The 14592-nt window shown below is 34.3% G+C and overlaps 2 protein-coding genes across 3 annotated transcripts in view; both read right to left on the reverse strand.

Annotated features, from left to right (window-relative positions):
* Positions 1-877: 877 nt before the first annotated feature.
* Positions 878-4856, reverse strand: LOC148995795 (uncharacterized). The gene is made up of 2 exons (XM_089134625.1): positions 4315-4856; positions 878-2948 (listed from the first exon to the last, which is right to left on the reverse strand). The coding sequence occupies exons 1-2, from the start codon at positions 4744-4746 to the stop codon at positions 2796-2798; spliced, it is 585 nt and encodes a 194-aa protein (XP_088990751.1). The 5' UTR covers positions 4747-4856; the 3' UTR covers positions 878-2795.
* Positions 4857-4938: 82 nt separating this feature from the next.
* lrp1ba (low density lipoprotein receptor-related protein 1Ba) overlaps positions 4939-14592 on the reverse strand; it is a 260042-nt gene continuing 250388 nt past the window's right edge. The window contains exons 87-92 of one of the 2 annotated variants that reach the window (XM_039682988.2): positions 11310-11423; positions 9039-9115; positions 8223-8313; positions 7484-7634; positions 6541-6648; positions 4939-6106 (exon numbers count right to left, since the gene is read on the reverse strand). In XM_039682988.2, coding sequence (XP_039538922.2) covers positions 5966-6106; positions 6541-6648; positions 7484-7634; positions 8223-8313; positions 9039-9115; positions 11310-11423 — 682 coding nt within the window. In that variant the 3' untranslated portion in view covers positions 4939-5965. The remainder of the gene's footprint in view (positions 6107-6540; positions 6649-7483; positions 7635-8222; positions 8314-9038; positions 9116-11309; positions 11424-14592) is intronic. The other variant, XM_039682989.2, reaches the window with a different exon arrangement.

A 14592-nucleotide genomic window follows, 5' to 3' on the forward strand; every position in this document is an offset into this window, starting at 1 on the left:
CAGGAAACAACCACATTCAGAAACGCACGGGTTGAATGATCGCTTTAAAAAGACTCACTGTCACATCTGTGCTTGCCCTTTTAAGGAAATTTTAGCTCTCTTACAGTGCTGAGGCGCATAGGGGAAATGGCCGCAGCATAACCAAGGGGTAATCCACCAGCCGGAAGCAGACTACCGCCATTGTAGAAGACTATCATCTGCTGTTAGCATTCCATTGACTCCCATTCATTTTGGCATCAGCGAATGACTTAACATCTGAGGTGTTTAAAAACTCTATTTGTCCATTATTTATTTCTAAAAAAACACGACAATGTATAAAAGTCTCTATTACTTTGTATCTTACGTTCTGGCCCCATAGAAGCAGTTTTTGTAAAAAATAGGCTATTGATTGTTTCATAACCAATCGACTCTCCGTCGCACAGTAGAGAGATTACCGTATAGACAGGCTGAGACAGCACAGTCTCACCCCAAAAAGTCATATAACTGACGTTTTGGGACGTCTTTTGACCATACGTCAATATTCGCCTTTTTAGGGCCCCCTTAAACGTCGGTAGATGAGGTTATGGGATCCTAACTCTACCCCAGACCTAAACCTAACCCGTCACCTAACTGACGTTAAAGGTAAAGCGTCAGTTGTATGACGGCCCGGGATCGCCATCTACGGACGTTTAAGGGGGCCCTAAAAAGGCGGATATTGACGTATGGTCAAAAGACGTCCCAAAACGTCAGTTATATGACTTTTTGGGATGAGAATGTGTTGGCTGAGAAGCTTGCAGGCAATCGGAGGCATAAAGTCAAGGGAGAATCCCATAGAGTCAAGTCAAGTCACATTTATTTATATAGCGCTTTTCACAATACAGATTGTATCAAAGCAGTTCACAGTGATAACATGAAAGTAGTACAACACAGATCAATAATATTGTTAAATATGAAATATTAAATAACCCCACTAAGCAAGCCAAAAGCAAGGCGACAGTGGCAAGGAACCAAAACTCCATCAGATTGGATGGAGAAAAAACCTTGGGAGAACCCAGGCTCAGTCGGGGGCCAATTCTCCTCTGGCTTACATTCATATTGTTTATATATAAATATTAAATATAAATATTGTTTATGTATAAAAAGGCGCCATAACATATCGCAGGCGTTGAGTTGTCTCTTCACAGGCGTTGGTCTTCTCATCACAGGCGGTGGGGCATCCGAAATCCCCATGAGAGAGTCATAAAGTTGATCGGACATCTAATACTCACGCTCTCCGTCTCCGAGATTCAAGGTTATCTCTTAATTTAGGTTTTTTTTTTTACCTGCAATATGCTCTTTAAACATGCAAAAGTTCTGATATAATTATCTTTGTTTATTTTTTTTACATCTCGAAAGCAGCTGTTTTAACAGGAACGGTTGACTTATATCCAATACATGCAAAAACTATAAAAAGTGAGGGGCTGGCCGGGCCAGCTGTGACACTTAAGGGGTTAAACCCATGGGCCCAAATCCATTACATTTTAAAAACAGTATTATCCTATACTAAACCTAAACTAATCTTGACAAACTATATATCATTTGAAAGCTTAGAATCTCTAGTTTTCATATTTGGTGATTGATTTTCAAAATATATTACAGAGGAGCCGTAATTTATCAATTTTCATACTCTTTCATACTCATACTCTAACCTTTATTTTGAAATTGTGATGAACATGAAAAATCATGAAAGAAGGGTAGAAACCTGTTTGTTTTCATGCCAAGAGTTCAAAAGAAAGCCTCCATTCAATTATTTTATAATTATAATAATTATTATTTCACATGGAAATGGAGGCACCCTTATATGGGCAGTAATGGAGTCTGGTTGTGCCCTAGTGAAAAAGTTTGGTACTGCGCCCAAACAAAATCTCACTGAAAGCTCATTTTTTGAGATATCAACCTAAAATTTGAAACACAACTTATTCAGATTTTTGGCTTTGATTTTTTAGCAGTTTTAGAGTTGCCAGGTTTTGAAAATAAATATTTTATATAAAATATGAATAATTACATTTTTTTATATTGTACATTTTCATAAACTCAAACTTCTATAATTTTTCTTTTGTTTTACATTCTTAATTTATTTCACTTCTACAAAAATCTGCCAAATGTCTTCTTTAAAACGAGACCATTTTTACGTCTATATTCCAACGCATTCTTGAATTACAACCATTTAAGTTCGAAATGTGCATTTTCATCTATATTCAAAAAAAAGGTGGGGGGGGGGGGTAGACACTTAAGGGGTTAAATCTATTATGAAGGTAAAATGATGGCATAAAGAATCACATGTGCAGGGTAAGATGCCTGCGCAAGAGAAGATTTGTGAAGGTGTAAATCGCCCTTCAGGTGTAAGAAAAAAATATTTGCAGCATTTAACTGTTATTCGTAAGTACTTGTATTTTGAAGCTGGAGCTTCATGCTAACACAAAATAAATAAGAATGCATTCTTCTGAATTTCATTTTTCCGCGCTTACAATTTTGGCACGGTTTTTGCGCACAAATACGGCCAAAAGCATTGCAGACCTGTGAACAGCAATTTGCAAGCGAAAACAACAGAGGCAGGAACTGCAAAACAGATTAATTGCGTAAAATGAAACTTAAACTTACAAATTAAACTTACAAATTTTTCTTACATTTGAAGTGCAATTTACAATTTTTTAGCAAATTTATTTTACGCCTGCAATCTTATGTACTCTTTCACAAATCTTACCCTGCGATTCTTTGTCATCATTTTACCTTCATACTGTTCATTTATAAATATTTATAACAGTTGTTTGACATATTTAGGCAGACGGGTGCTGTTCTTCCACTTCCGAGCTCTGTGTTGGTTCATCAGGTTTATTCAGTTGCTCCAAAGTCCTGCTCTTACAGTCGCTATAAATGACGGCAGCCATGACGGAAACACAGAGGACTGACAGTAGAGCAAAAGCTGAAAGCTAAAACAAACAAACAAAAAACAACCATACAGGGATAAGATGGAATAACAGTAAAGATATTCGTCAAAATTGCCTTCTTTTCCATATAGTTTTTTGAAATTAGTAGATTTCAACCATATACAACTTACATTCAACTTACAACTTGTTATATAGATAATTTAATCTTTAGCTATTCTAATATTTAGCCTGACTACGTCAGACTTTTCGCTTCTGTACTCAGACAGTACTCGCGACATGTCTCTTCGTTTTCCTCCGGCTTGAAAACAGCCGGCCCAATCAACGAACAGAGGCGTGACGTAGATGCTGAGTTTAAGATTGGGGAAATTGAAAACGACCGCGGAGATGAAGACACGGGCTGCAACGCATTCTCATCCTAGGACGTCATATAGTGACACTTTTAAAATTTAATCTAAATCCAACGCACATGGCACCCTTGAGCGTCAATATAACACGCACAGAGCTTTGTTCGGTTATGGTAGGTTTAGGATTACACCACTAGGAGGCGCCTTATGATATTATATATCATATACACATAGTATATGACGCCTTGGGATGAGAACGGGATAAATATTACGAAAAAAATAATTCAATTCACCATTTGTGACGTAGAAATAAGCTATAACGTGCATGCGTGTTCTTTGTATGCGTTTCTTAGAGGTTGAATTCATATCAAAATCTGCCAAACTTCCAATACTACTTCTGAATAGGATGTCTACGTCATAAATTGTGTGAAAATTGTGAAAATAATGGTTCATATCACTCAAAACACATATGGAAATTGGGGCGCCCTTATATGGGCAGTAATGGAGGGTGGTTGTGCCCTAGTGAAAAAGTTTGGTACTGCGCCCGAACAAATTTTTTTTTGAGATATCAACCTAAAATTTTAAACACAACTTGTTCAGATTTTTGGCTTTGATCTTGTCTGCAGTTTTAGTGTAGCCCAGGTATTGAAAATATATATTTTACATAAAATAAGAATATTGTACATTTCCATAAACTCAAACTTATATAACTTTTTTCCGTTTCACTGTGCCAAAATGTGCCAAATGTCTTCTTTAAAACAAGATCTTAAGTCTATATTCCAAAGCATCCTTGAATTACTACCATTTAAGTTCGAAATGTGCATTTCCATGTCTATTCAAAAAAAGTTAAGAGGTTAAAATGTCGGCCATCATGATCATTCACATACTAAACAGTGATGGGTCTTAGTCAAATTACAAACGTTACATTACATTACATTTTGTATGAGCTGGCATTTCCTTCGGAAACTGCAAATTTATCTAAAAACTACATTGATTTGAATTGGTTTAGTTGATGTGTAAAGGTTTGCTCAATAAAACAATTAAACACTGTAAAGTACACTCACCCTTGAGTAGAAAATGAGTTTTTCGGTCCGTTCTAGCAGGTCTGATGCGTTCACTTCAGTGGGTTTGCACCATTTTATCTGGAGTTCTTCATCCAGCACGTAATCTCCTTCCCAGTGTGTCATGCCACAAGCGACATATTTACCCTCAAACAACAACAGAAAGACCCACAACGAAGGTGGAATCAGACAAAACAAAAAATGCTCTGCAAAGTTCTCCGATTTACGTCTGCAAGGCCTTCGTAAGAACATCATCACAGCCAGAGTCAGAAGAGAAGGTCCAAGAAAGACGAAACTGATCAGTGTCACGTTAAGACTCGGGGTACATGGGCACAAAAATTCCTGATCCATTAAGAATTCCAATCCAAATACTAGCACAGTAAATGGAAAAGTGCCAAATCCAGGAGTGTTTTTCAGATTGTTCGCAAATTGCATCTTCCAATGTAAATCTGGTCACTTTTATGAGGCTTTCCACATCTCTTACCTTCTGTTCTATGGAAAACGAATCCGCTTCTCCTGAAATGTAAATGATAGCCTAGTGGGGCAAACCAGTCAAACAAGGAAAATAACATCATTGATTTGCATGCAAAATAAATAAGCCATTGTTCAGTTTGTAAATAGCCTGAGTTAAGAAAAAAACGTTTTATTTGGTCCAAAATCACATTAGGTGGATCTATTATATTCCAATGACTAAATTATTTCATTTCCCTTTATACAATAGCAACCTGTATGATTGCAGAGTGCAATATCAAGCTATTTAATTTCTTAATTAAAAAAACACTTCAGTTGCAGCTCAAAGTGAAGACGGACCAATAACATACGTCGTTTTGTATAAAATGTCTACATTTAATACGTTTCCAGAAAATACAAGCAAACCGGACGTACAAATCAACTATAAAATTATAAAACGTTTTTTTTTTCCTCCTATAGTTGTTTGCACAGAGAATGTGTTTTTTCATCAAACATGTCATTACAACAGTCCCACTCATGTCATTTCACAACCAGTGAGTGAAGGTGAGTGACATAAAATATTGTTTTTAGTCCTTATAAGTGCTGAAAGATATGTTTTGCAATATGCAAATGAAATATAACATGTTTTCAAGTTCTACAGTTGCGAAAACAAAGACATTGTGGGTTGGTTTCACTTTCGGTTTTGACTGCATATTTGAAGCATCTGGTGAACTTAAAGAGAAATATCAAAAATAAAATCTGTGATGAGAATATGATGATGCATTTATTAAATAGGTGTCTCTTTTTTTCTAATACGGCTAAATGTAAGAGGCAACTTGGGAATATCTAGGCATTGGTGATCGTACCACCAACAGAAAAAACGTATACATAGTGAGTATGTAAATAAACCTATATAAAATTCTCTTTAAATGTGTATAAAGCCTTTTGAGATTGAGCAGCTGTTTCGGTTCATCTTTTCGTATTTGTGTAGTGCATTTACAAAGTCACAAAGCAAAGAAAAACACTGCATTTGTCATTTATAAAAGACATTTTGGTAGCAACTGAAAAAAAAAGTCGTGAAAAGTAAATTGGCACGTGTATTTGAGACACAACGTGAGATGATTTAACCTGACTGGACATAAAAAGTTCTTTGTTTTATACATTTTATACAGATCTATATAAAAACAAAGCAGGAAAAGCTCGGCTACGCCGCCGTTTCTCGAATCGTCGTGTCCAGTCTCTTTGGGAGTAAATCGCGTCTCATGTCGAGGTGGATGACTGGCTTTCGACAGTGCTGTCCGTCATGGTACATCTTTGAGTAGATGGGGTTTGAATAGTTCATGGCCTGTGAATATACAACGTTTTAGTTTGGTTTATACTTAAAAAACTAAGGGTGTGTTCACACTTAAAGTTCAGTTGTCTTGGATCTTTTGGAAAATTATGTCTACATATGATGATTTTTATCAGCTGACAACTCATGAAGAGCTTTTAAAATGGGTAATGGAGTCAAAACAGCGGCAGGAATCCATCCGTCACACTCAAACTAAACAATGTGACTAAAAACAATTATAGTTGAGCTTGATATTTCATTTGAACCACACCAAACTTCATGTGAAAGTTGACCAAGAACCGGTCCACTTGTTTGGTGGTCACCAGGGTTCACACTTATTCAAACAGAGCGATCGCACCAGTTTGTTTTAATCCAGCCAAACCAGCCAAGTGTGATCACACCCTAAAATGCTTCATTTAATGTAGTTTTAAGTGATAATGGGAGTCCACCTGTCCTGGAATGAGCTCCTTTGGAACGTTCTGGATAGGTAAAGTGTGTGCAGTCAAAGGGCGGGCAGGGGGCAAATTGCGTTGGTCGCTTGACTTCACACACCAGCCCTGAAAAACAACGGCCATTGTAAATTAAATGCACCAAAACAATGTACACATTAACAAACTTATAGATTCAAATAATACTAGGGATGCACGATATATCGGCTAGCATATCGGTATCGGCCGATATATGTACATTTTTAATGTTATCGTTATCGGCCTGGTAAGAAAATGCGGCCGATATATTAAAGCCGATAAATAATGTATTATACCCTCCAGCTGAGACGCTATGTTTTTGATTTTCTTGAAATATTATTGAAATCTCTTTAAAAAATGTGGATCATGTGCAGCGCAAATCTGTCATATCGGCTGAGAACATCATTATAATTGTGTGTTTGGGACATGTATTTAATTGTGAGACTTTTGTTTTTGTAATGAGGCTCTCAAAAATTGTAAAAAAATTTGGATTTAAATTTATCGGCCGATATATCGGTTATCGGCTTTCAAATATAAAGAATTATCGGTTATCGGTATCGGCCAAAATTTTCATATCGGTGCATCCCTAAATAATACATTTGGGGAACGCAACCTAAATGACATATAAAGCAAGAGTTATAAGCTAAAATCACTGGTTAGAATACGTTTTTGCGCACTTTATATTGATTTGAGGTGAAGAAACAAGACTAAATTAGAGAGAAATATTCAACTTTTTTACTAAATTTTCTAATATTCTACTATTTTACTAAACCAAGCAAAACCAATTAAGTTTAGATTGTCGAACACCGAATCCGAAATTTCAACGCAATCACGATTCGTAACTGTTTTCCGTTTTGGCTAATTGGTGGATAACAAGTGCAATGAAAGTGATGCCAAGCACTTACAATTCCTACTTGTTACGTACCTTATGAGGGTCAAGGGTGAAGCTGGGGTGAAGAAAGCTTCCGACGTCTACGTGATTGTCGTGTTCAACTTCGTACATGTTATAGGACGGATTTCCGATCTCCACGTTCAAGCCACCGTTCGCCATGGGCTGCCGTTGAACCTGCTTACCTCTGTGAAGGGGGTTGTGGGAATTTTAATCATTAGAGAAGATTTATAGGTAGTTTGAGCCATGTGTTTCCATTGAATCTATATAGACTTCTTTATTACACTCTTAGAAGAAATGGTTCTATTTAGAACCAGAAATGGTTCCATCCCCCGCTTCATTTATGGAACTCCAAAATGGTTCTATATAGAACCATTTTTTTGGTAAAAGGTTCTATTGGCCAAGTATGGAACCCCAGGGTTCTATATAGAACCCAGAGGAACCCTTTTTTTAAAGAGTGTATAGAACCTTTTAGGGGTTCTAAATACGTAGCACTGATAGAACCTTTTAAGAATCTATATAAAACCTTTTCTCCTAAGAGTGTAATGTGAGTCTGATTGTCTCTTACGCAGTGATGATGTTTGACAGGATTTTTGCCACAACAAGGGGTAATGTATTTTAAGTTTATTACATGAGTAGCTATCATTTAACACACCAGCTTAACACTTAATCACTGCTGGTTTATGAGATTTGATTCAGCAATATCAATAAATCATGTTTAATATCCTGATTAGACATCTAATACAGCTAATCACAGATCTGTTTATATATTTACCTTCGACATCTTTTGCAAATAAGGAGTCCCACTGTGACAGAAGTGATGATGCATACAAGAAGAACTAGAGGCACTATTATGGCAATACTCCCTGGAAAAAAATTACAAACAGAACAAAAAATTAATTACATTTACAGTGTTTACATAAATACATAAAAAGGGAGTACTAGAGTACTATGAATGCAAATGTACACATACACATACATATATATACATACGCATACATATATATGTGTGTGTGTTAAAGTAGTTTTCTTATTTAACGTTGAAAAATCCATAAAATACTTTATGAGTGAGTTGTTCTGCAATGATGCTAATGCTCTCTTAGCTAACATAGGAAGACATGCACAGGAGTTAAAATGTCACGCTGAGATATGTCCTCAAATGTCAGATTTTCTCTGCAGAAATAAAATGAATGTCTGGAACCGTCTGACTGACGACTAGAAGAAAGGTCATCACTACAAACTCGGACAGAAGGGCAGAGCAGTTGCGCTCTCTCCTTACTGACGAACTTGTTATTAGGCTTCAAGATGGACGACTAGGAAAGTGTTGACTATAAATACACTTAAAAATAAATGAAAACAATTGGTGAAAAATAGTTTAATCTAATTGAAAACGTAACATTTCGCCCAATATTTATGTGCGACAGTTTTTTTTGGTACTTTTATGCTGTTAGCTTAGCAACATGTGCTAACACCGTTTGTTGCTAAGCTAACCGCATAAAAGTATCAAGTATTCCAAAGTATCATTGGAATCAATTGTCATTGCAATGTAGTTTTTTTTTAGAAAACGTGCACGTGTGTTTGCGAAACTCACTCCCGCTGACGTTTTCTGAGCGGTTGGTCTTGGCTGCGGGTCTTTCGCACTGTGTACCTGACCAGTTTGCAGAGCACCTATGAAAAGAAAATCAAAAACAAATCACAGCTGGAGAAATTTGACGAGACAAATCATCATATCATTAGATTTATACAAAAAAAAAAAGTCAAATTGACAACTTTTACCACAATAAATAGATTTTCACTCTTGTGTTCCTTGATTTGATTTACGGTATCATTTGCAGTATTGATTTTGGTTTTGACAAACATGAAAACACGTTTTAATGATAAACGCAGGATAAATCCAGGCCCGAGGGATGCATTATTCTTACTTGAGACGCATGCAATGTGTGTGTTTGACTTTCCTGGATCTAAATGGCATGCGTCCACAGCAGAACTCGACCGATGTGAGAGATTATGCTCTTATGAGAGATGGTGGCGTAAATGAAACTGTTCGAAAACTATGTTTAACCAAACTTCCTGTGGGATTTTTTCAGGAAAGTTTCCTTTCAGGAGCAGGGAACATACATCTAAATAAAGTTACGTAATTCTTGGCACTGTCTTAGGGGCTTTGCATGGATAGGGTACAATATAGGTTTTAATTATTTTATAACAAATACTCAGTGAAAGGATTATAAAACTCAGAAAATATTTTTTTATTTGTGGTTTTAAGATAAATAAATTTAAATACGAGTAAATACACAAATTATAGTGATTTTTTTTGTTTTAGTGTAGTTTTTTTTTTACTAATAAACAATAAATAAATATGAAATAGCACACAAATAGCATGTAATAATAATATAGTTAATTAAGAGTATTAGTGATAAGATATTAAATATATTATAAAATATATTGCATATAAAATTGATCAAATTGTATATTAACATTATACATAAACACTGCCTTTATATATATATATATATATATATATATATATATATATATATATATATATATATATATATGAAGAGTTCAGATGCAAAAGCCTCTAAATGCCATTTGAAATTTTCTTCTTTAATGATTTTTATCAAACTTGCATATTTAAGTTCAGTAATTTCACTTAAATAACAATTAATAGGTAATTATCATTGCCATTTAAGTGAAAGCACTGAACTTAAATATACAAGTTTGATAAAAATCATCATTAAAGAAGAAAATTTCAAATGGCATTTAGAGGCTTTTGCATCTGAACTCTTCATATTTATAGTATCATAAGAATAATAAATTCATTACATAAATATATAATATATTATAATATACCCTACTATACAAATATTACATAATGACTATTATAATACATATGAAAATTAATTAAATAAATAATTTTTAGTACATAAATTGAATTTAGGTTCAAAATGTTTTAAGATTTACTTTATGATTTACTATAATTTACTATTTACTAATACAGCTAATTTAAGATTTACTATATTTTGTAAGATTTTAATTTTAAGGCACAGTCAAAAAGGTCAAGACTTTTGACAGGCCATAAATACACATTTTAAGAGGATACAGATATTTCTATATGTTTACGTAAAGTGATAATAGCTGTACGTCGTTTAACCATGCAAAGCCACATGTCCTATTCATCATGTTCATGTTTTTTGTCTACTTGACAGGACCATACAAGCAGTTAAAATTTGTGCTTTTGAGCATCACATTGACTACTCTAAAATATATCCAAGTTTCATTTCTACAGTATTGTCCCTTGATAAGATATTCTAAAATGTTTGCTGAAATGTGAGGGGTGATGTACTCGGTTTTGTGTGATACTGTATATTGTATTTTTATGCTAGGTCTAACATATTTAATATAGGTTTTACAACCAAAAATCATGTGATTATTAATTCCAAGCAGTCACAGGACATCGAAGTGTACCATTTTCATGAAAAGTGCCTAACAAAATGTGTTAAATATGGGAAAACAAAAGAGCAGCAAAACAAATAAAGGACTTCATGAAAATTGCAAACCAAATCAGATGATAAATAATGGATACAAGAAAACCAATCAAAGAGACGTCGTCCTCAGCATACGCAGGACTATAATCACTATATAATTACTCCAGTTATAACAAACACAGAAATGAAACATACACCTACAGCATGGTGCGTGTCCGGGAAAAGCGAGTGCAATGTGTATGAAACGTGCTCTTGGAAGCTGTGGGAGTCGGTTAGCGATGTCTGTGTGTGACGGCATTCCACGAACAGGCCAGACACATGCTGGCGGATGGGATTGTGGGAATGTTTAGCAAATTTAATGAATCAGGAAGACCTACTTGCAGCGAGGTTTGTTATGGGCGGTGAGGAAACAAAGGCCCTGGTTCTGACAGTAGTGATCACAAAGGTTAGCTCTCTCGTCACACCTCGGGCTTTTAAACTCGTACGGGCAACTGAGGAGAACGCAACGAGACGAAAGGAGACACATGAGGAGAACAGAACAGAAAAGAGGCCGGAGATACACTTACACACAGTGCAAACAGCTGGAGGCTATAATACCTTTCTCATAAAGACTGGGCGACGTCAACATGACAGTTAATTATCATTATAGTTCAGCCGCTTCATGAACATTAATTCATGAACCCTGTCAAGTACATGACTGGGAAATATTTCACAAATTAAACTAAATTAAGCAAATAAACCCTGCTTTTGGGACTATTCTAAAAAGGCAATTAATGCAAAGCAAAGCATTTAAAATAAATAATCTCATTCTCATTATCGCAATTCAAAACATAGTTAATAAATCTCATTCTCATTCCAATAATGCAATCAACAAACAAACAAAAAAAAAAATAATAATAATCTCATTACCGTACATTACATTCTCATTACCGTAATGTAAAATAGAATCAATTAATAAATTAATATAATTTTGACGCAACAAATACATCTAATTCTCATTACCATAATGTAAAAAGAAAAATAAATAAAAGGAAAAAAATCGAATTCTCATTACCATAATGCAAAAACAATTCTTCAAGTTCTTTAAAGCAAAAATAAAAAAAATAATTTATAATATAATATATAAATAAGAAATAAAAAAATATTTTTTTTCTTAATTTCTTAATTAACATTGATCTTCGTATTAATGCAAAAAAAAGTAATTCTGTATTGCAATTCTCATTCTTATTACATTAACCCCTTCACTGTCACCCCCCTTTTTGAGAATGGGGGTTAAAATGCACTATTTAAACTTAAATGGTTGTAATTCAAGAATGCTTTGATATACCCAAGTTTGGTCTTGTTTTAAAGGAAACACTCAGCAGATTATTGCTGAAGTGAAAACACTTTAAAAAAAATGAAAGTATGAAAAAGTTATGGAAGTTTAAAAGTACATTAAATCAAATATATTGTACTAAATATTTTTTATTTTATATAATATATATATATATATATATTACGAAATATATTTTACTCTAAAATTAGATATCATAATTAGATTAGGATTTAATACAAATATAGTGAAGTAAAGTTTGATGTCCCGGTACCGGAACGGTGGCAGTTAAGGGGTTAACACAAACACAAAAGAATAAAATAAATTCTCATCGTCATAAGCGTAATGCAAAATATTAAAAAAAATAATAATTTCTCACTCTCATTATAGCAATGCAAACAAATTATTTAAATAACCTCATTCTCATTATCTTAATGCAAATTAAATAAATAGATCATAAAAATAAAATAAATAATTCCAGTAAATAAATAAAATACATAAATCCCCATCACCATAATATGTTTACGCATATTGAAAGTTGTTTTACAGTGAGGAAAATGATTGTTGACAATTATACAAACAAATAAAATAATAATAATAAAAAAAACAGTCCAATGCATTGCGGTAATGAGAATTACCGCATCATAAAAATAAAATAAATAATTTCAGTAAATAAATAAAATACATAAATTCCCATCACCATAATATGTTTACGCATATTGAAAGTTGTTTTACAGTGAGGACAATGATTGTTGACAATTATACAAACAAATAAAATAATAATAATTAAAAAAAAAACAGTCCAATGCATTGCGGTAATGAGAATTTGGGGGGAAAAAAGTCAAACTGAAAGAAATTTGTGGATCACCAGAATATAACTTACTTTTGTACTGCAAAAAAATAATTGTGAGCATATCATAAATATTCGAACTGTCGTCCAACCCTACTTGTATATAAAACAAAATCTTCACCAGAAACAAACAAACATCTGAACCAGAAATGATCAAACGAAAGACCTTTCAAATCATGACTTGCTGGACACTCGAGTCTTTTTGTTTAATTCCAATCTACACGTAACACAAGAGTGTCTGCCGGGCCAAGCTCTAATGAAATGCTGCTGGAGAAAGATAACGAAACAGAGTAGGGACAGACAAAAGACAAAAAAAAAAGTCTCTGATGAGGTGATGTGAAATCAAGCAGGTCTGAATGAGCAGGACGCACCGCATCTTCACGTTAATACACTCATTTTCCAGGTAATATCTGAATGTAATATCTAGCCACTAACATTACCAACCCTTCACCTTCAAACACCAAAGAAAAACACAAGATTGAATCATCTGCATGCAAATTGATTCCTTCCCGAAGGGCACAATGGCTGAATCAGACAATCAGTGGCAACAAGAGATGGAAAGAAGACCAGGTGTCCCAATAAAGACTTTATGTCCATTTTCAACAAGATTTCCTTTGATAACACAGAAAAGAAGGCAACCAAACTAAGCCTGACTTTAAGAGGGTGATGCATACTTCTATGAACACTTATTCTTCCTGAAAGGCCTGCTTTTTACCATACCTTTCATTTCTACTAGTGTGATCCATTACTGTAGAAAATATAGGCATAGGTTTTTGAGGATGTACCGTCTTCCTTTTCACTGCAGATACAAAGCCTTTGGCAAGCAAGAAAAGTGGAGGCAGGTGAAAATATATAGTCTGGTGGGGTTTATTGTGTGTGGAAGAGAAAAGTAAAAGCTCCATCACGTCGGCCAGACAAAACCCGAATCATTTCAGCAAAGAGAAGGAGTACGTCCACTGCCGCATTCAGTATCTGTACAATGGCTCAATCGCTTTGTCGCTCTCTTAGGCTGTCTATCAATTTCTTTCTTCACATACATTTTTTTTTTCAAAGGACAAGAAATTTCCGCCATTTTATGCAAAAAGGATTCACATTAGCTGAAAAACGGTAACACTTTCCATCCATTTCACTGTGGTCGGTTTCTCTCACTTAAAAGCCATTGATATATTTGCAAATCCATTTGGTGACACTACAGAAAGCATACTTAGTTTGTCTTATATTGTCAAGGTTTCTTCAGTCCCTCCAGAAAAACGTGATTATGGGATTGCAATATATATATATATATATATATATATATATATATATATATTAGGGCTGTGCAAAAATAAATTGCGATTAATCGCATCCAAAATAAAAGTCTCTGTTTACATAATATATTTGTGTGTGCTGTATATAATTATTTTGTATATATAAATACCTATGCATGCATGTATATATTTAAGAATTATTTGCGCTTAAATTCTGTAAATATATACATAATCTATATTATATAAGTATA

The sequence above is a fragment of the Pimephales promelas genome, chromosome 2 (genome assembly GCF_988280905.1).
Source record: "Pimephales promelas chromosome 2, fPimPro1.hap1.1, whole genome shotgun sequence".
NCBI classification, from domain to species: Eukaryota; Metazoa; Chordata; class Actinopteri; order Cypriniformes; family Leuciscidae; genus Pimephales; species Pimephales promelas.